At 32.8% G+C, this 23,241-nt stretch overlaps 2 protein-coding genes and 1 long non-coding RNA gene across 6 annotated transcripts in view; 1 reads left to right on the forward strand and 2 right to left on the reverse strand.

Moving 5' to 3' along the window:
- Window positions 1–3,323: 3,323 nt before the first annotated feature.
- On the forward strand, window positions 3,324–14,877 carry ATPsynbeta (ATP synthase, beta subunit). Its single transcript, XM_023167181.2, has 8 exons — window positions 3,324–3,481; window positions 3,785–3,942; window positions 10,631–10,900; window positions 11,117–11,279; window positions 13,459–13,660; window positions 13,834–14,209; window positions 14,323–14,484; window positions 14,544–14,877. Exons 1-8 carry the CDS (start codon window positions 3,376–3,378, stop codon window positions 14,658–14,660), a joined length of 1,554 nt encoding a protein of 517 aa, XP_023022949.1. The 5' UTR covers window positions 3,324–3,375; the 3' UTR covers window positions 14,661–14,877.
- Window positions 6,834–8,434, reverse strand: LOC111511170 (uncharacterized). The gene is made up of 2 exons (XR_002722870.2): window positions 8,146–8,434; window positions 6,834–8,058 (listed from the first exon to the last, which is right to left on the reverse strand). It is a non-coding gene; the product is annotated as an uncharacterized lncRNA (long non-coding RNA).
- LOC111511166 (SANT and BTB domain regulator of class switch recombination) overlaps window positions 14,592–23,241 on the reverse strand; it is a 42,890-nt gene continuing 34,240 nt past the window's right edge. For 3 of the 4 annotated variants that reach the window (XM_023167176.2, XM_023167180.2, XM_023167178.2), the window contains exons 11-13: window positions 20,900–21,132; window positions 20,653–20,851; window positions 14,592–15,043 (exon numbers count right to left, since the gene is read on the reverse strand). In XM_023167176.2, coding sequence (XP_023022944.2) covers window positions 14,931–15,043; window positions 20,653–20,851; window positions 20,900–21,132 — 545 coding nt within the window. In that variant the 3' untranslated portion in view covers window positions 14,592–14,930. The remainder of the gene's footprint in view (window positions 15,044–20,652; window positions 20,852–20,899; window positions 21,133–23,241) is intronic. The other variant, XM_074183716.1, reaches the window with a different exon arrangement.

The following is a 23,241-nucleotide window of genomic DNA, read 5'->3' on the forward strand; positions in this document are numbered from 1 at the left end:
TGAATTGTAAGAATGATTTAGATGATTTATCAATCAGTATACAATCCACAAACGTAAATGATATATTTATATCAGATGAGAATCACTTTTCTCCAGCCCTTGCCTTTCCGGATTATGATTATAATCAGAATTCATTCATTTACGTTTGTTGATACATTTAAAAAAGAACTCTTCAAGTTCATACATGTTATTTATGTCACTCTTTCAGCACGAAGTGCAGGACTTTTGATGTAAATCGTCTGTTAAGCTATTTTGAAACTCATACTACGGAAAAAAACATGTTTGGAAATTTGCGCTCACCACCAGATGAATTCATTAATTTTATATATCAGTTGAAATGTTTATTTAACAATCGATATACAGAAATTTCTACTGGGGGAGCAGTTTCGAATATATTATTCAACCTAATGAAGGATGTAGATTTTCTTGATTCTTGTGAAAATTTTCCAAAGATATACATAATTAAGCTATTCATAAGAATAAAAATTTTTTATAGTATCAAGTATACTAATAGAGATATCAATAATACAAAGGTAAAACTGTAAAAAGGAAACTTAAGATTCTGTCACTTTTTTTATTTTGGGAGGTCTTGGTAAAATATCTTGTTTCATTATTTTTTCATTTAGAAACTTACTTAATTAGAACCCTCAGATTGTATTGATGTTGTTAATGACAGTTTAAGTTGAGATTACATAAAATAACAAAAGTCACTTCTATTCATTTCATCCTTAGTGGACTTATTTATTTCAGAGGATAGAAAATGATTATATAATATAAGCATTATTCTGTTATCGTAACTTTATTTTAATTTTCTATCTAATGAATTGGATTTACAAAATAAAGTAATTTAATTTATTTCTTAAAAGCCAATTCATCATAAATAATAATAAATTGGCAACATAGTCGAATATTCTCTATTATTACTGCGAAAGTTGTTCAATTAGCAATATATAAATTGAATGGAGTAAGATTCCCTTCACACTATAATTTTATATTTCACAGTGAACCCACGTACTATACTAGAACGTAAGAGTATGTATTTTTATTAGTGTATATCGCTGAGAGGTCATTTTTCTCAGTGAAGCAGGTTGTTTATCAATCAAAATCTTCGGTTCGGAGTTGGGACACCGAACATCAAAGGATCCGATGTTAATGTCGCTTCTCTGTGGTAGGTATTCTCGGGTCTTGTGTCAACGTCTGAAATGACAGTCTTTGAGCCTTCTGCGCGTTGCGCGGACACGTTTTCATAACTTCAATTTGGATAAATTTTTCCAGTATTAGGAATATGACCATATCACTAGCAGTCTAGGTTTAAGGGAAGGGTATGTCGATGGGTTTGAGGCAGAAAGTATGTCATGTCGACATACTTTCTTGTAGGCATTTAATAGGCAAATAAACCAGAATAAAGGATCACAGAGTTTAATTTGCATGATACGACAAAATTGTCAGAGTATGAAGCGCAATTTTCTTATAATTTTTTCGAGATACTACAAATCACGTCATCCATTGCCAGACCCCGGCATCGTGGTAACCTCAAACCGTGCCTGGCAATGAATGTTGTTATTTCCTAAAAAATCATAAAATAAAATTTTCATACTTCAACGAATTCAGGTTGCAACTTTACACACTTTTGCTACCTGTAATCCATTAACGCCATGAGGATATGAATTTCATAGTAACCCATCGTTCTTTTCTGATTGGGGGTAACAACCAACAAAATTTTGCAGTCGATAATTGCGCAATATCACATATCACATTGTCATAACAATGTGATATGTGATATTATAGCAATCATTCTACCGAGGAAGGTAGCAGATATTTCTGCGAAATTACCTAACTTTTTTGATGTCAACAAAAAATATTTTTCGTAAATCTGTTTCGTCTTTTACCACTGAAAAAGGGAATAATTGCGTAGGGCAACAATTAAACGTTGGTTTGCTGACTGGTCGTAGAGACACCGATGATGCAGAACGCAGTGGACGACCAAATGAAGCACTCACATCAGAAAAAAAAAACACAAAAGTGAAGTGAAGTTACGTGAGTTAGCTGACATTGTAAAGATATCAAAAGATTGTTTTGGCTTTATATTAAATGATCATTTGACTATGAGAAATCTTTGTTCAGAGTGGGTGCCACGCAAGCTCACTGTTGATCAAAAACAAGAACGTCTTGATGATTATGAGCAGTATTTGAAACATAACATATCGGAATTTTTGCGTCGATATGTGACAATGGATGAAACATGGATCCATCACTTCATTCCGGAATCAAAACAATCGTCATCTGAGTGGAGAGCAACCGATGAATCTCGTCCAAAAATTCTTAAATCAAGACTATGCACTGTGACACAAGCCAATCAAAACAATGGCAAAACCGTTAAGAAACTTCGTTCGAATGTAGATGTTATTGCTAAAATAGGCCTATTTTGAGGCAAAAGATAAATCGTTCTACAAAAGTAGTATTGAAACATTAGAGCGGCGCTGGAATCATTGTGTGGTTCTTGATGGAGATTACATTGATAAATGGAGTCAATTTTAAACAAAAAAAAACGCGTTTCTTTTATTAGGTCAGGGACTTCTCAGCCCGTGTGTTACATCACTGTAGTTGCTAACTAACTTATACCGGCTGATTCGGATCAAAATTCTATGATTGCCATCTTGTACAGTCTGAAAAGTGGCAACAAGAAAAAGTTTTATAACGTTTTTTCGATTACTTCAGAGAAATATTAAAATGAAATTGATAAATTTTGTTTCATTTCGAATGACTTCGAAACTAATCGAAATTTTAGACATTTCAAAAAGGTATTCAAATGAGCTCTAAAATGGGCAAATTTTTTTCCTATATAAAATGTTAAGGAAATTTTGAATATCTACACATGCAGCCAGTCAGGTGAAACATTCAGATCACTGTTGAATAGAACTATCCTCATAGAGGATTATCAAGGACTCAGGTTTCACTACTTCATTTCACTATTCTGAAATATATTTTGCTTCTTTCAAAAGCGTTGGCGTTTCAAGTGAAGGTTTCTAATTGACGTCACAATTATTGACGTTGAGTAATATAATCCGCCCTCTTAACCCATCCTTTGCTGGTTCCATGCCGCGAGAACTTAATTTTTTTGTCCCAAGTGTACAAAAACAAGTAAAATCGAAATGAAAATGTAAAGTAGGCCTTTTTCAAAAACTATGTATTGTAATATGAAAACTCGTTTATTGAATTTTTTTACCGTCAAATTCATTTACCAAAAAATATTGTATACTGAACGCACTGTTCACGCAAATACACATTGCGCATGAGAAAAATCTCTAGCGGAAAGAAGTTCAAACGTCAAAGATTTCAGCAGTCAGCAGTCGACTTTTCTGTTCAAAATCGACCATGTTGGGTGCTGTGGCAAGGGCAAGTTCTAGCCTTTTGGCTGGAAAAACTATCGAAAAGATTGGAGCAGACTCTCTTAAAATAGTGTCATCATACAATGTTTCCAGTAAGTATTACAAACTACAATATTCTAAAGAACAAACGGATTTGAACCTATAAATAATACCTACTTTTATATGCACGGTTAGGCAATCATTTCTAATTTCTAGGAAACAACTATCTGAAATATAGGTTTTTTTACCACATGAAAATGTTTACAATATTTGAAATCAATTTATTATATTGTTTTTAGCCATATTCATGTATTTTCTGATGGTTATGTAATAACTACCTCACATTGATTCGCCATTTTGGAAACTTACGTAAATATTTTATAACTTGAATTCGAATGATTATATGTTCTTTACAGGCAGGAATTATGCTGCTAAGGCCGCAGCCTCCGGTAAAAGTGCTGGTAAAGTTGTTGCCGTTATTGGTGCCGTAGTGGACGTCCAGTTCGACGAAGAATTACCACCCATTCTCAATGCATTGGAAGTACAAAATCGAACTCCTAGACTTGTGCTGGAGGTGAGCAAATATAAAAAAAACACCATACATAAACACTTTCAATGAGTGAACTGGATTGTATGATGTAAAACTAAAGTGAAAAATACTTTTCTCTACACATAACTGAAAATACTTTTTTTGACTTGCATTTTGGCAAATTGCAGTCACGGGGTGATAGTTCCACAAATTAATATTTATTTTGTTGGATTATATAAAGAGTTAATTGCGGACCATAACTTGCAAATCTACTAACATAGGTTTCTATAGCTTTTGAAGAATCAATCTCTTTTGTGGACTGAAAGTTAGCCTGTCACTGAAACCGTTATTTTGATGGAAATGATATTTTACTTTCTCATTGAAGTATGTATATAAGAGAAGAATCTGAGAACTTAGAAAAACCTTTTTTTTTTCAATTATCCACCAGGGACAGCCTTTTGTTTTTGTGGATGTTCCTTTTATAAGAAACTATTCATATGTGTATATGTTTTTAGAGTGTATATAAATATATCACAATCTGTATTTAACTATTTCAGTGCAAATTAAATTATTGTTATTATTTTTATATATACATATGTATTGGAAATTTTGTATGTCACATGATAGAAGGTGAGAAGAATTTTATTTTTTCTAAAAATGATTCTTTCTGGAAAAATTGTTTTTCTTATAATTCATCAAAAAAAAAGAAACATGCAATTAATCATTCTTCATTTGAATCTTTTCAGTGTTTGTTAAAACTAAATAATTTATACTTTTGGGCATTACATAATTAGAATTATATAATAGTTTCCAATCAAGTTGCCAGTTTTTAGGTAAATCATGAGTCAATCTTTATGTTACAAAGTGAAAAGTATAGAATTAAGAGAATTAATTATTTTTGCTAGCCAAGAACTTCTTTGAAAGATGATAGAATTTAAAAAAACAACAAAATTATGTTGACCCAAGAACAAAGTATAAGTATTATTTCATAAAAATATGTGTAAACAGGAGTTCAATAATATTATATGTTCATTAATTCTTCAAAGCAAGATTCTGTTGTTGAAAATGCTCAATTTTAATATAAATGAATGCACAAATATCTAAAGTGGTAGTATTTTGAATTTTGGTATTGAAACTGTGTTGAAAAAAAATTTCAAAATATATTAACCAAATTCACTGTATTATTGCTTTCTAAAAAACGTAGTTCTAGATTTTAATTACACTTGTTGATCACTTCTTTTACTTGATTATAACTACTAGTGAAATTCTCAACCTTTTTTTTCTGATAATAACTTATATATCAAATGAATTTCAAGTACTAGTAATAATAGATATATATTTCCCATAAAATACACTTATAATTAACAAAATTACATATATGAATAACAATTAAGGTAAAACACCGAAGATCAACACATCTGTGTATTTTATACGCAATACATCATTTTATTGAATGTTTGAGGAATAAAGGTCAGTTTCTTTCAAAAAAAACCTTTACAGACATATTATGTCTTAAGAAAAAAATATATACACCAATTGTCACCTCGATCTCAGAGACCAGTTTTGGCCTGAGTTACTAGAATACAAACACATCACTGGTAAAACTGACCCTGTATTATAAAAAAAAAAATAGTCAAGAAGGTACTAACCTTACGAACCTAATTCCCTCCCAAGTTTTTCATAAATTCATAAATATAGTGCCAACGCAGTCTGACAGACCAAGCACAACTACCGAAGGGTTAACAGATTTAACAATTGATGTAATTTCACATTTCTGAATAGAAAATAATATCTATAAAATATTATCCTCAAATAATATTAAGAAATAATAAATTGAAAATATTTCACATTCACAAGATATTTATAACAAAAGAAAAATATTTTATAAAACATTTTTTGGGCAAGGAAGCACCATTGGCATAGAAATCCCTTTCTATATTCCTGCAGCTTTCATTACAAGCCAGTAACTAGATGATACCAGAGTCAAAGTTTTTATATTCATGATAAAATACCTACCTTATTGCACTGTTTGCAACATTTCAACTTTAATGAAGAAATGGGTGAACAGGCGTCAAAAGAAAGATATGATAAAAGTTGAATGATTTGGATTTCATTACCCTCAAATTATAATTACATTTCAAAGCTGCACTATATATTGTGAATGTGAATAGACAGACCTTTGATTACTCATTAAGAAAATATAGACTGAATATTGATTTCAGATGTTTGATTATTTAATGTTTGCGATAGAGCATTCTACCAACAATATCACCCATATAGTATAATAATTATTTATGAGAAGATAAATAGTTTCTCCTAAATACAATATATCACAACAGTATATCACTTTCTGTTGATTACATCTATATTTCAAACAAATTCTACAATTCAAAATATCATCTTTCATTATTTTGCACATGCCTGGCCATTGAAAACAATATTTTGCACGACTTTCACATTTCTGCATGCCAAAGTATCCAAAGTGAACTTTTTCAATGTCTCATATCAGTAGGTATAATCAATTGTTGACCCTTGAACAATAAGAATCATTTGAAGTTTTTCCTATTTGGGCCCGTGTTTTCTGTTTCCGTAAGCGCTTTTGAAGCGTGAGTATGGCAGATTATTTTGCAAAAGGCAGACTCCCACTCCATCTTTTGAAGCATCAACCGATATTATTACTAGTTTTTTTACATCATAAAATTCTAACACTAGCAAATCAACTGATATTTTTTTAAATTCATTAAATGATTTTGTATATCTGTCAGACCATTGAAATATTACATCCTTTTTAAGGACTTCACGAAGTGAATAATTTTCATCAGATAAAGTTGGAATGAATCTACCGACTTACGTAATCATTCCCAAAAATCTTTGATAACCTTTGTTTTAGTAGTTTTAGTATGGGCAAGTCTCTCACAGCTACATCTGTGCAATCAAAACACTTCAAATCTACATTTTTTCTATTGAAAGTAGCATCTTTTTTTTTTCGAGCCATTTAAAAAACTTTTCTTACCCTTTCATCATTTCCATCCTGGCTATTTTCTCGAACAATTATATCATCTACATATATATTGACACCATCGTGATTGAAAATAATTTTAGAACTTTCATGAAACACTTCTCGAGCTGATCGAATTCCATAAGGAAGTCTCAAAAACAAAATTTACCAAATCCTTTACTGAAGATACAGAGTTTTGCACTTGCTTCATCCAGCTGTATTTACCAAAAGCCACTATTGGCATCTAATGTACTGAAAATGCAAGAGCCAGACATTTTTGAGACTTAGATCTAAGCAGATACGTAACAAACCATTATTTTTATAACCACTAAATTGACCCACTCTGTAGGACCATCAATTTTCCTAATAATCTTTCGTTTTCCTAAATTGGCTAAGGTTTCCCAACATTTTTTAAGGACAAGAATTTGAATTTTTCTGGGAGGATGAACGACAGGTATCACATTTTCATTCAATGCAATGTGATATTTTGTTAAGACATATTACATTAAATTCAATAATAAAAAAAATTATCTATCAAAGACATTTATTTTTAAAACATTAGGAATAACTCTTCTGTCCTTTTTTTCTGTGTACGGCAAGTAATGTGCTTGCTCGTAAGGGCCGTGGGTTAAATCAGACAGAAAAGTATAAATATGTACAAAAAAAATTGATAACAAGGGCGCCAAGTAGTTTCTTGTGCACCGACTAGCCTAAACCTGAAATGAAACTACTAAACAATCCAGATACGCGAAAACGGATTTATTCTTCACTTATACTACAAACTAAACGCTTATACAAAGGCGAAGACAAAACTATTCGGAAACACCTATTCAGAGAGGTTCATTGCTTTCGTAAAAAATAATGTCAGAATACCGCAAAAACAACACCATTAATAAAACTTCTAATTGGTACTTATCTAGCTGCTAGTGATGTGTAGATTCCTATGACCCGCTAATACGCAAATTCATGAAAAGCTCTTAATTCCACGTCCACACGGTCGAAATAGGAACACCACCATCCATTTGACTTCGGAAAATTTGTGGTTTAGTCGCTACGTACAAGGCAATAAAGTTCAAAAAGGTCTGACCCCATCCACTTCGACGTGTTCTCAAAGGTAGCACCGTCCGGGCGAAATTTCGATTTACCATATCAGAGAAAAACATCTAAAAAAAAGGTATTCTCGTAAATAATTGATTTCGCGATACATCCGTGCTAAAATAAAATAATGAATGACAAAACTATACGCTTACCTCCCAATGCTCGATTGCCCTAACATTGCCGGAGATGTTTTTAAACGGTCCGGAAGAAATAATTCATTCGATAAAATTCATCCCAATCGATAATAAGGTTATTGCAAGATCGCTCCACAGCAGAATTACCCAATCACAAAATATCACAACAAGGCACGGCAGGTTTATATCCGTCAAAAGACGTAATTTTATATTCAAAAACCAGAATTTGCCTGAAATCAAATCTTCCGAACGTTATCCTTCAGTTTCACTCACGAATTCCCTAGAGCGGACGGACGAAAGAAAAAAACGTTCCTTTTTTTTTTTTAAAAAAAAACTTATCGAGTCGGCTGGAACTATATATCGGGTGTTTCACAAATAGAGTTGCCCTAATTTAATAATTAGCGTTCAACTATTTACAACTAATCGTAACAGACAACCCAAACCCGTGAATTTATCTTCATAATTTTTTTAAAACTTTATATATTTGTTTGGCTCATATCTTAGATCATGCCTATCAACAACATCAATCCGTTTCAAAAAATTCATTCTCACACGTTTCAAAACCAAGAATGCATTGATAACTCGATTCAAATACAAAAAAATCACAATCTATATCCCTTTTTTTTGTATCGGCAATTCAAAAAAACATTTTCCAAGAATAGGTAATATATCATTTGTATATGATTTCAAATCAATGTCATACTTTATTATCAATTCAGGGTCGGAATTTATGGTTTCCAATTTATCAACTGATATGAAATTGGCTTGGGTTCCACTATCTAGTTTGAATTTTGTTAATACATCATTCATTGAGAGGGATGCGAACCATGAATCATTACGTTCGTCCGTTTCAGAATCTACACCCCCTATGATTAGATAATTTTCATTATCACTACCTTCATTGTAGTCTCTTTCAACCACATCAACAATTTTTTGCAAGCACATTTTTGCGAAATGGTTCAAGTAGACGGACTCGTTACACTTTTGTCGTATGCTGCTCACTAGTTTTTCCCATGAACACTTCACTACGATGGCAAAATTTCTTTTCCAGATATGGCCCGTTTTGTTTATTGATTTGTCGGCTCACTTGTTATCCTTTGACTGCACTTCCATAGAATTTGTTGAACAGAAAGCTTGTGGGATGGATTTTAGACTGTCGTTTCGAATAATACAAAACTTTACATTTTTTTCTAAATCATCTCAAAGTAATTTTTTGCAAGACCTTGTTTTTGTAGTGCACAGGTGTAAATTGATTTTATAAGGCTTTCCTTTGAGTCACCAAATTTGCACGACTTTGCTTTAGTTTTGAAATCCGTCACAAATTGTTCCATTGTTTTGTTAGACATTTGCTTGTGTGTTGAAAATTCATAACATTCATAGAATAGATTTTTTTTCAGCAAAAAGTGTTTCTCGAACATTTCCGCTACGGTTTTTATTTTATTTTTTTCAGTGTTGTTTTTAAAAGTGAATGTGTTGTAAATAACAAAACCTTCCTCACCTATGTAATGGAAAAGTTGAGCTATTTGAATTTTTTCATATTTTTTTCCGTTACTGATGCCACCAAATAATTTTAAAGTTATTGCCTCCATAGTTTTGAGTTTTCGGAAATATTTCCCGAAAAATTCATGATATCCATCCCTCTAAAGTCTCATTTCAGAACTGTTTTTCAATATTGAACACAATTTCACATTACTGACTGCATCATGTTATGTTTCCTAAAAATAAAAAGCCAGCGACAGCCATTTTGTTGTATTCAAATAATCAAAGGTTTATTTATGTGTTCATGGTATATGTGATAGAATCAGCCGGTTTATGCTTTTCTTGGAGATGCTTATTTCTCCCCTTCCCCATAGTAAGAACCCTGGACAACCATTGTTCAATTTTGGAATATATCTTTAATGTGTAGAATTCGCCAGTTTTCAGAAAACTGTTATCCATATACAGTGTTTCCAAAATAAGGAGAGACAGCACGGGAAAATCAGACACCATAAAAGATACAAAGTTGGTTGAATTAGGAAAAAGTTGCCCACTTTGGAGCTTGATAAGTAATATTTTAAACTTCTGGGAATTCTTATTATGCGTACTACCACTCATAGCTCAAAAGGGCTATGGTTGATTTTTTTTATAGTCCATGTAAAAAAGTTAAATTGGTTATGGCTTCTTGAACACAAAACTCTGATTAAAAATCTTTGAACCTGTTCAGCCTGAAAAGTGGCGACGAGTGTTTGTTTTTTAATATCTCCCTAATCAACAACAGAAAAAAATTTGGAACTAAATTGGTGATTTTTTTTTATATCGCCAAAACTAATTGGAATTTTCTGAATTTGAAAACATCATTTAAATAAACTCTAAAACAGGCAACTTTTTCCTAATTTAACCCGCATGGTCTCCAATTTTCCCATTCTAGCCCTACTTATGTTTTAGACAGACAAGTATAGCCACCAAACCATTTCTGATCATTTTTGATACATGATGAATGTCCCAAATTATTTTAAATTTACAGGTTGCCCAACATTTGGGAGAAAATACAGTACGTACCATTGCTATGGATGGTACCGAGGGTATTGTTCGTGGACAGCAAGTGAATGATACAGGCTACCCTATCCGAATTCCTGTAGGTGTAGAAACATTAGGAAGAATCATGAATGTAATTGGGGAACCCATTGATGAGAGAGGTCCAATTCCCACTGATAAATTGGCTTCCATTCACGCTGAAGCTCCAGAGTTTGTTGATATGAGTGTTGAACAAGAAATTCTAGTAACAGGAATCAAGGTAAGAAGTATCTAATTTTTACATACTTGGAATGAACTAATAATATCAATGAGATGGACATGGATTTTAAAGATTGTTTTATGAATGAAAACTTACAGTGCCATTAGGAAAAGCAATTATCAAAGTTATTTTTGCCTGGTAGTTTATTGGTTTATGATTTCCATTCATATTGGAAATTTCAAGTGACACTTAAAAATGCATTGATTTGGTTCGTAGGTTGTGGATCTTTTGGCTCCATATGCCAAAGGAGGAAAGATTGGTCTGTTTGGTGGTGCTGGTGTAGGCAAGACTGTACTCATTATGGAACTAATCAACAACGTTGCCAAAGCCCATGGTGGTTACTCTGTATTTGCAGGAGTAGGCGAAAGAACCCGTGAAGGTAATTATTTTCATTCACCGGACATATTTTATAATTAAAATAATAGCCAGTATTTGAATTATTCAACTTAGGTAAAGAAGTATTTAGACAAGATGTGTTATGGAAAGTTTTCATAGTAGCCTCAAAAATACAAAAAATGAACAGTCCAATAGATTCTAATTGTGGTTTTATAGCTAGAATTGAAATCTCTGGCATAAAATGAATCTTACAAAAAAAAAACACTTTTCACATGTCATTACAAATAATACACTTGACGCTTGTGAACAATGTATTTGTTCTATAGTACAATTCCATAATACTAGGCACTAAATTCTCAGAAATGGTGTTTTCTTTAGATTCAAGTAGTGGTATTTCACCTTTTCATACATGACAGAAATATTGAAAAAAAAATTATAAAGCTATTCAAAATGTTATAGTTTATATACAATATTTTTATTTTTTTCCCCAATTAATAATTTTTATATTTACTTTATTTTTATATATACAATATATAATACAAGAACGCGTAATAACATATATGTAGGAGTTAAAAATGAAAAGTGTACTGAGAAATCCATTTACCATGCCGGAATGTTAGCTTTTAATAGTTTGAACAAAAATATTAAAGAATGTAGCACTCTTGCATTATTCAAAAGGAAGTTGGGTGAATGAACTAGTCTTTATATAATATAAATTTTGACTGTATAAACTATTTTTTTTTGTATTCTATATTTGTATTTTGTTTGTGTTTTATATTGACTAACAACTGTGATATTTTAAGTAGATGTTGTATATTTATTGTAGTACTCATACTTTGAAATTTTATTCCTGAGTTTAGTTGACTAACACATTGTGGTGTCGTATTTGATTATAGATGTATTGTATTAGCAGTTTCATTGCTAAATAAAGGATAAAGGATTTATATATATATATATATATATATATATATATATATATATATATATATATATATATATATATATATATATATATATATTTCTCTCAAATTTATATTTTAAACTAGCACACTTTTTTAAACTAGTTTGGAAACTAGAATTTTCATAGTTCGATGAAAAAAATTGAAAAATTGACCGAGGTTTTCAGGATTGTTGTCGACTTGAATCTCTCATGGCTCAATGTTAAGAAAAGTACGAATAGGAACCATTAATTATTTCTTTTGTTATAGTTATAATTTTCTACTCATTCACTGCTGATGCATTTTGGCATACTTTGGTGAAAAAAAAATATGAATTTTTTTTAACATGACATTTGAAGGCATCATTCGCACTAGGTATAGAAAGTTACACTTGGATGCTCATGACGTTCTTGGGCTTCATTTGATTGAAACATTTTATTTCTCACTAACATTAAAATAATGATAATTATAGACACTACATGAGTTATACAATCATATGGATACTCTAAAAAAAATGGATAACAGTCGCACATAGAACAAGTTTCAAAGGACATGTTGCACAATATGCGGTCCTCTTTGTTCTTTCTGTCTGACGAACACAGCTCTGTATGAAACTTTTCTTGCTCTGGTGAAAGTGTTCTTTTCCAAAACATATTTAGCATTTGCCTGTTGATCAGGCTATAGACTATAGACCTATCCTTGTTGTTCAACTTATAATATGAAGGCAGAAATCATAAAGAGGAATGCACGAGTTTCCACTATTTTTTTTAAGGGGATAGTATGAATTGATCTTTCAACTGGATAGTATGATAACATTTGGTCCGTTTTATGTATGGTGCCAATATTCTTATTATGAAGAATAGAAAGGGGTTTCTGTAGAATTTCTTGCCATCTGTTTTCGTTCAAGATTCAGAGCTAATTTATATCACTTAATTCTAATAAATAGGTATTCAAGTTCCTCTTGTGTATAGAAACGCTGAAATTTATGTTTATTACCCGTCCCTGAGTTGTCTTTCGTTGACTGCCCAGAAACGGCGTCACCCATTTTTTTAAACAGTGCTCGCCTAATAAACACAATATTCAATACTAGACTGAGGTGTTCAAACCAAATAAATGCAATTCTAAATAACAACTGAACATTTGTAACAAGGCTATGCGAATGACATTTGAAGATGTCATGCGCACTGTACTGATGAAGCCTTCAGATATCATGAGCAGTGAATGGGTTAATCAGTGATGCTCAATATTTTCCAATTAAACTTTTACTATATATGTATATTCAAGGAAACGACTTGTACCATGAAATGATAGAGTCTGGAGTAATCTCTCTCAAAGACAAGACTTCCAAGGTAGCTCTGGTCTATGGACAGATGAATGAACCACCAGGCGCACGTGCCCGTGTAGCTTTGACTGGACTTACTGTTGCTGAATATTTCCGTGATCAAGAGGGACAAGATGTATTGCTTTTCATCGACAATATTTTCAGGTTTGTTAACAATTTTTTTTGTTTCAATATGCCTAATTTTGACAAGAAAATAAAGACAGTGTGACAAAAATGGATTTTAGTTATGATCTTTGAAATATCAGAATTTCCATTTTTATCAGTGTCAGTTCACAAAGTTGTCGCCAAAAATTCACTCAATGATTTTTTTATTACAGATTTACTCAAGCTGGTTCAGAAGTATCTGCTCTATTGGGTCGTATTCCCTCCGCTGTAGGTTATCAACCAACTCTGGCCACCGATATGGGTAGCATGCAGGAAAGAATCACCACCACCAAAAAGGGGTCCATTACTTCTGTACAGGCTATCTATGTACCAGCTGATGATTTAACAGATCCTGCTCCTGCTACTACTTTTGCTCACTTGGACGCTACCACTGTATTGTCACGTGCTATTGCAGAATTAGGTATCTACCCCGCTGTCGATCCATTGGATTCCACCTCACGTATCATGGATCCCAATATCATTGGAGCAGAACATTACAAAGTAGCTCGTGATGTACAAAAGATCCTTCAAGATTACAAATCTTTACAAGTGAGTGTTTGTTTATTTTTTCGTAGGGAATAGAATGTCTAATGATTTGAAGAACGGTATTTGGTTTCATTTACTTAGTGTAACATTATTATTTTAATTTACTTTTGCTGTAGGATATCATTGCCATTTTGGGTATGGATGAATTGTCTGAAGATGATAAACTGACTGTTGCTCGTGCTCGTAAAATCCAACGTTTCCTGTCACAACCTTTCCAAGTAGCCGAGGTTTTCACTGGTCATGCTGGAAAACTTGTACCTCTTGAAGAAACAATCAAAGTAAGTCAGTGAAAATGAGAAGAAATGTTTGATGCTATGATTTTTTCTTTTCTTCACAGGGATTCCAGAAAATCCTTGCAGGTGACTATGATCATTTGCCAGAAGTAGCATTTTACATGGTCGGGCCAATTGAGGAAGTAGTCCAAAAAGCCGAAAAATTAGCAGAATCATCTTAAATTTTTTATATCTACGATACTTGTATTAATTTTCAGAGCATGCTTCTTTTGGAAGAAAAAAATAGCATTAGAGAAAACTGTTCCAACACAAAAAAGAACTGTTCCAACACCATACATTTTTATATCGATATTTTTATTTATGAGTTGAAGCAATTCTAAGATGTAATTGTTGTATTTCCCGTTTGATTATTACATTAAAAGTAAACCTCAATCTGGATTGTAGGTGTTTTAATTGAATCAGTTACAAAGTTACTACTTGGTAGAAAAATTTCATTTTCCTTTGAATTTGTTGTATTTTCCAGCAGTGAAGACATTTTTTGTTTTTGGTTGTAAAGAGTTTTGAGTTTCTCGCCAGTCTGTTTCGAGACGAACCCAAATACCTCCTGAAAAAATTTTTTTTTTTAATCTTTTCATATACATTTATAATAAATATAAGTTATACCAGAAACAGTATTCAAAATTGAAATGCCTCTGATGGAAATTTCATTACCTTACCAAATCTGCGTTTTGCTAGTTTTACTAACACCAAAATTACCAATATTGGTTATCAGTAGTAATAACCAATACACTAATTAATACTGTTGTGACAGTAGTTATTATTAAAATGAAATACAGCTTGTCAAATTTAGGATGAGACTAGATTCTCGCAATCTATGCGTTCCCTATTCATTACATCTTTTAATGCGCATCTACTAAGCAGGAATATATTGAAATTTAGTGAGTCCCTACATTTGACAAGCTATACATAACATGACTTGTCAAAACAATGAGTTGAAAAAATCCAATTTTTATATAATTTTTTATCGAATATAACAATGTGACTATCTTGGTATTCTATAGTAATAAACAACTGCTTAAACATTAAACCTAGAGATGAAAGAGCAGGTTATTAGGAATTGGACTCTTTTCACTATTTAAATTGTATTATTATGTCAAAAATTAAAGACTGCTCACTGGAGTACTTAGTCCAAAAATCTGGCCAAAATTATTGTATACTTGTAACAGCAAAATATATGAAATTTATTTGAATTATGGGGTAAAATATGGAGGAAAGATATAAAATCATTCATTCTTCACTATTGCTATAAGCAATATCATCATTTGATAACAATTCCAAAGATGAGAGATGCTTTGCTAATCTGTTGAGGATTGAGAATCTTTCTGGAGTGATTCGATCTCAAATCGCTTAGTATGTGCATCTGCGCTTCAGATAGTTTATCTATGGCAGGAATAGCGTTTGTTTGACTTCTATAAGGTGACTGAGCACCATGTGCACTATAGGAGACATTGGGGAAAATACAGGATGTCCCAAATTTGAGGGTGACCATTGGAATCTTCGAAACCGTAAGATATATAGGGTCGGTTAAATTAAGGCAAAGTAATGTAATTTGCCACTCTTCAAAATGTGTTTTAAAATCTGAAATTCTGAATATTTCCGGCGATATTGTCATGGCAAATGTTTTTGTTCCAAAACATGCAGTGCTCAGATTTTGAATCCGACGTTTCGTTCTTCACAAACCATCATCAACTTTGTTTTATATATATTTTATATTATATATATATATTATATAATAATACCCTGTACCTATTTGATAGAGCTTTCCAAAACAAATTCAATAATATATCACAATCCATCATTTGAAAGTGGTTCTTAGACAAAAATAACCATTTTATATTTTTATTCAAACAGTAGGCCAAGTCGAAGTGACTTGTAGAATCAACTAGGTATTTCGAAAATGAAAAGCAACTGCTCAGAATGAGAATATGGCGGACTTTGACCGAGTGATGATATTAGTGACTGGAATTTTGTCATTAGCTTTCTATTAAAATTGCTGAAGATGATCAGTTAATAGTTGAAGTAATATGGACCAATGAATGCAGTTTTTCTACTTATGGTACTTTCAATAGACACAATAAGCACTATTGGGCGGTAGAAAACCCAAGACAACATGTAGAAGTCAGGCCACAGGGTTGCAAGGTCTCGAATATTTTCTCAAGTTTTTCCATCTCGTCGTAATCGACATGTTTTCACCATAAAATAGAAAGTTTTCAGTCGATTATTTCATTTCCGACACCAAATGTTACATTTTTCCCCGCCAGTTTACCAATAATTGAGTACACTGAACAATAATCAAACTTAACTTTATTTCACTTTAAATACAACAAACACTTCAACTATTATTCCAATATCTATCGCCTTACTAGATGGCTCCGCGTACCGTACTGTAACTTTCACTTGACTGTCCCGATAGGCGAGTGGATGGCGCTTATATTTGACAATCAAAGATGCTGGAATATTCCTCTGAATTCCATCAAAGCCGGTAGCATTATTCTGCCACATTATACGGCAGCGAACGTAGAACATTCGGGCGCTCTTAGCTAAGTACAAATGATTTTGTGGCGGCTGGCGTTATTTTCCTTAGGGCATGATTTGCAAGAATACTAAAGCTATATATCTTTCACAAGTTAAACTCCCCTCGTTTATTACAGGACCAATAAAGTTGTTGCGCCAAATTCCTACATACATTAAAAAAGTTCGACCCTGAGGCCTGACTTCTATATGTTCATTACTTGTTTCTAGTTTGCTTAATTGTTTTTCCAGTGAATATTTATTATAACGGAATGTCTAATGATTTAACATAGTTTTTGTTCTGAAATAATAAAACCAGAAATTTTATAAAAGTCACGCTCTTTTGGATATAGAAATGAAAAGTTTCAGTGAGAAATGACGTTTAGTTCAAGCCTCCTTTCATTTTATTCAGCTACTCGGCGAATGTTGCTTTCACATGACAAACTGTTTGAATAAGAAAACAATTAAAATCGTTATTTTTGACCAAAAACTATTTTTAAATAATGGGTGGTGAAAAATGTTGTAGGACGAAAAAAGTAGCTAGAAGAAAGTGTTTTTTGTTTTCTAATAGCGCTTGAAATAACGCCAGAAAAAAAATGAAAAAGAAACACGCACATAACTATATACCGGGTGTCAACGAATCTATTAGACAAGTCATAATTTCTAGACTATTAGGAGAATTGAAATGAGATTTGGTATAGTTGAATGGTATGTGGAGAGGAATGTTTTCACATATTTTTCACTTTCCGGTCACTTCCGGTTTCAGCGGAAATGGCTCCGGTTCTGAATTTTTAAATGGAACACCCTGTATATTGTAACATTTTTGGATTTCTGGGACAATTCTGGATCAGAAACTGACATTTCCGGAAGTTTTTCAGCCTACTTGATTTTTTCAGAGTCACTTTTAAAATTGCATCTAGGTGGCCATGATCGGACGTAAACTAATCTATGGACCTCAGGTGATATCAGAAAATTGCAATAGCGGAGTTTTAGTGACTAGTGTGTTGAATATGAATGAGACAAGTTTACAAAATAACATTTTCGTGTCTAACTATTATTTTTCAAATGGCGACCATTTTTTGACAAGCAATTTCCGAAAAAATGATTTTTTGACGAATCTAACGTTGCTAATTTATTTGCGATTGGATCAACAAATTTAACTAATAATTTCAGCGATGCACTTAGATTTTTTGCAATATCCTAAGTTCTTGAAAATTCCACTATAGTAAATTTTCAAAGTGCATCCCTCCTTGTTCAAGACACATTTCAGCTCGTTCAATTGTTTCTCTCAACACGTCTTGTAACATTTGAGGCGATATACTTCTAAATGCCTGTTGAATCCTTTCTTCTAAGATTTCGAGAGTGGCTGGGGCTGTTGCATAGTAGACCCTTTCTTTTACATATCCCCAAATGAAGAAATCTAACACAGTCAGATCCGGTGAGCGGGCAGGCCACCGTACTGGACCGTTGGTTGCAATAACTCTATTATTAAAATGCTCTATTAAAAAATCAAGTACGTCTCTGCTATTATGGGGTGGTGCTCCATCTTGCTGGAAGTAAATTTGCCGTAAAACTTCTAAAGGCATATCATTAAGATGATCCTCGATTTCATTTTGAAGAAAACCCAAGTATCTAACCCCTGTTAACTGACCTTGAAACAATATTGGACCAATTATTCTGTTTCCAACGATACCAGCCCAGACATTGACGCCAAACCTTTCTTGAAAATTGCCCTCTCTCATTGCATGTTGATTTTGTTGGGCCCAGTACCGACAATTCTGCTTATTAAACATGCCATTATTTGTAAACCGTGATTCGTCGGAAAATAGAATGAAGTTGATAAAATTTGGGTTAACTCTATGATTTTGAAGCAACCAATCACAAAATACTACTCTTCTATTGCCGTCGTCAGCATACAAATGTTGATGTAACTGATATTTAAATGCTCGATATCCGTGCTTTTTCAGTATTTTTCTTGCTGATTCGTGACTTATCTGCATTTCTCTACTAATTTCTCTTAAAGAAACCGTTTTGTCAACTTCTACCATAGCAAGAACGTTAATCTCAGTCTCCTCATTTATGACAAACCTCTGTTCTGCGTCTCGATTTCTCTCTTGCCTAAAACGACTCTCAACATAGGGAAAATACTGATGAGATGGGTGTTGCCGATTGGGATATCTCTGAGCATACAACTCAGCAGCTTTCCTTGAATTTCTGTGGCATTCTCCAAACAATAACAACATATCCACTTTTTCACTTTGAGTATACATTATTTCGACGAAAAATTAAACTAAAATTAACGAAAATCAAGAGAAACTTCTACTTTCTGCTCATAAAGCTTATGTCACTGTCATAACCTAGGTGAGCGTTTTGTTCTCCAAAGTGGACTTGATGGATATAACCGCAAAATATTATGCATCATTCCTATCCATGGCACCCTTGACAAAAGTAAATGAATTTGTATCAAGTATTTTCCTCAGTAATATTTAATTTATGTTCTTATTTGTAATCCAATCGCAAATAAATTAGTATCGTTAGATTTGTCAAAAAATCCTTTTTTCGGAAAGTGCTTGTCAAAAAATGGTCGCCATTTGAAAAATAATAGTTAGACACGAAAATGTTATTTTGTAAACTTGTCTCATTCATATTCAACACACTAGTCACTAAAACTCCGCTATTGCAATTTTCTGATATCACCTGAGGTCCATAGATTAGTTTACGTCCGATCATGGCCACCTAGATGCAATTTTAAAAGTGACTCTGAAAAAATCAAGTAGGCTGAAAAACTTCCGGAAATGTCAGTTTCTGATCCAGAATTGTCTCAGAAATCCAAAAATGTTACAATATACAGGGTGTTCCATTTAAAAATTCAGAACCGGAGCCATTTCCGCTGAAACCGGAAGTGACCGGAAAGTGAAAAATATGTGAAAACTCTCCTCTCCACATACCATTTATCTGTACCAAATCTCGTTTTGATACACCTAATAGTCTAGAATGTCTATGACTTGTCTAATAGATTCGTTGACACCCGGTATAGTTACATCAGAAATTGCAGATCACAACAGTATTTTTGTGTATAATGGGGCAATTTTGGGCGGCTGCCTTTTTTTATAGTGACTTGTATAATAGGTTTTCATTGCTTAGAAACGATCAGAACGTTTTTTTGATATTTTTTCAACATTTAATTACACCCAGTCAGCTTGAGGAAAAAAACAGTAACTATTCATAAGCAAAATGTAATGTGAAACAAAAATCTGATAAATATTAATAAGCAAAATGTGATGTGAAATAAAGTACACACCTGCTTTGAAAGAATCAATCACAGATACAACTACTATAGAGTATATTGCCTTAAGAAAAATGGGGGCCCTTTGTAACGCTAACGCTATCCATGCTTTGTTTTTGGCTGTAGTACTTATTTAGCATTTTGGGCAACGATATGAACGATTTTGAAAACCGTTTTTTTGACATGTTCTAATGGTCTAATACCATAGTATAATGGATCAACTAGCTAATCAAGGCTAACTTTCAAAAATACCAAGAAGCAAGATAACTACTTATTACTACTTATAAGATAACTACGTATTTTCTGCTCATTTCTCTAGATAAACATAATTAGTTCTTCATGGTATGCAAACGTACCTAGTGGTATGGCATTTCTCATTGTACTTTTACCACTTCTACCAACGTTTTCGTTTATTACATTCCTATTCAAAATAGCAGTCATTTGTTTAACTGCATTTTCTTCATAGGCCCTCTGAACGTCCTGATTACTTCTAGCAGATAAATTATGTTGCCACATTTTTGATTCGGTGTTTCGTTTCTTTTTCTTCCTCACTACCTAAAACCAAATGAGAGTTGACCCTGCAACAAAAATCGTAACACTCACTTCATTTCGAGGTGGATTGCATTCAACACTTCCTTCTTCACTATCTGATGAAGATAGAGAAGAGAATTCCTCCTCTGAAACTTCGTCGGAACTGTCTTCTTCAGTGATATCTTCTTCCACTCTGTTCGCAAAACTACTCAGTAGACCTAGTTTTGGGCGAGGTGGTATTATTTCCAAACCATCCCACCAAAAGATTTCTTTGCAAATAAATTTCTTCTCCGTTGTTGCTGGATCTTCAAATGATAAAATATATTGATTTAATAAAATACAACAGCATTCAAAAACCACTTTATTGTGAGATTTTCACTAAACAATTTTACAAAAACTCAACACGTGTTTCGTAAGCTACGTTTACGCATTCTTTCTTCAAAAAACGGGAAATATTATTGGTTGGTTCACCCAAATATGACAATGTCCTATAACTGACATTATCACCTCTTGAATTTAGGTATACCAGTTCCATGGCTTGCTTTTGTAGTTTTTTGGAAAAAAATGGAGTCTATAATATGTACCTTATAACCGTTTTTAACCGCGATTTGTTTGATCAAACTCAGCTCTCCTTGGAATTTGGGTAATCGGAGCTACGATATCTGCTGAACCAAAAGTAAACATTCGGTAATATGGACAAAACATGAAATTTTCTGGAGTTTCTTGCGGTTTTGAGATCTTTTATAATCAGGTAAAGACTGGATTCGTTGTGAATCAAGACGTGTACACCGGCAGCGCTAACCATATATCCCAGGTAAGGCATTATCTAGTGAAAACATTTAAATTTCTCTAGTTTGAGGTTGAATCCTGTTTGTTTCAATCTTGAAAAGACTAGATTAGATGTTGAAGATCATTGCCGAACATCAAATCAAGACAGCGTGAAACAAATAGAACCACACAGGCAAAACTGATAGGCAAACGACAGAACCGATATGTTTTTGTGGCTACCATGGATCCCACATATTGTCAATCATCCAGTTTCGTGGGAACCTGCCAGTATCCGTGAGTAAAATCCAGTAAAGTCAAGATTTTCCTCCCATGTAACAGTTTTACTATTTCTTATTTGGGATTGGGCAATTCAATATCTGGTTCAAGTACAAAATTGAGACGCTCGGCATCAAGACAGATACTAAAGGAACCATCTTTCTCGAGAGTCATCAGTATAGGTGAAATATATTTCGACGGCGCTCTTTCAATTACCCCGAAGGTTCCATTTGAGTAATACGTCTATCCACAGCCTCATGATGTAATACAGGAATAGGATACGGCCGAATGAAGAATTCGGTATAATCTTTCAACTTTATTTGATGGAAATGACTTTTTGTGCAACCTGATATATTATAAAATGAATCAGAAGTAATTTATAAAAAATAACTTCATTATCAGACTACTGATAAATATCCATTTGTCCCTGCTTGTAAAGCACTTGAAGACCTTCATTATTATTCTTAAACAAAATAACTTTTATTTCAAAAGATTCATTCACACCAGAGTATATGAGATCTGATTCCAAAATACTATTTTTTTAACATAATGATTTAAGATTAAAACTATGTTTATCAAATCTAAATTAGCTCCTAAAAATCCTTTAAAAATCACACCCTACAATTCACGGAAATTAAAGGCTTGGAATAACTAAGAATTCATAAGTGATATTATGGTTTTGAATTCGAAAAGTTAGATTGACTTCATCCCTCTTTTTGAGACTTTGTTTTATATGCTTCAATATCTTTCAATCCCATGCAAGCAAATTGGGGAATTACGTTGTGGAAGTTTTTTATTTCTTCAGCTGAAGCGAAAACAATGCATCATCAATCATTACTAAAACATTCATCCAATATAAATTGATTTCAACAAGATCTGTTCTCATGTAATATATTCATAGTTGCATTTCTATAAAACATATTCATAGTTACATTCCTCAAGCAATTCATCTTTTGGATAATTCATAATTGCCCTGCTAAATAAATGTTTCTCTAAATCAATATTAGCTATTCTTTTTCTATCATTATATTCATAATTTCCATACTGATTTTGCTGATTTGGCAATCTGTTTTTATTAACATTTTTATTTTATTGAGTATTTGTATACTCAGGGTTATTGAAATATCGGTTCTTTTTAATTGGTGCATTTTCGTAAAATTCATCGACGTGATTCAAACTATTTAAAGAATGGAGCATTATAGAGAACACTTGCTACATGTGTGGGGAAATGCGGAGCTATAACTTCAATCAGTTTCTGTTGAGAGTAAGGACGTTGCAAAAAAGGGTTCTACCTACTCAAAAGTTGAAATGGTCCACAAAGAGCCCATTGGTGTAAACTGCACTCTCCAACATTACTTACAGCCTGCCTA

The sequence above is a fragment of the Leptinotarsa decemlineata genome, unplaced genomic scaffold (assembly GCF_025532065.1).
Source record: "Leptinotarsa decemlineata unplaced genomic scaffold, Ldec_3_MD MMD2_tig00026340_RagTag_RagTag, whole genome shotgun sequence".
Taxonomy (NCBI): Eukaryota; Metazoa; Arthropoda; class Insecta; order Coleoptera; family Chrysomelidae; genus Leptinotarsa; species Leptinotarsa decemlineata.

Coding starts and splice junctions, on each gene's coding strand:
- ATPsynbeta (XM_023167181.2), top strand. CDS start 3,376: ATGTTGGGTGCTGTGGCAAGGGCAAGTTCTAGCCTTTTGGCTGGAAAA. Junction 3,482..3,784: donor GTCATCATACAATGTTTCCA/GTAAGTATTACA, acceptor TGTTCTTTACAG/GCAGGAATTATGCTGCTAAG. Junction 14,485..14,543: donor CTCTTGAAGAAACAATCAAA/GTAAGTCAGTGA, acceptor TTTTCTTCACAG/GGATTCCAGAAAATCCTTGC.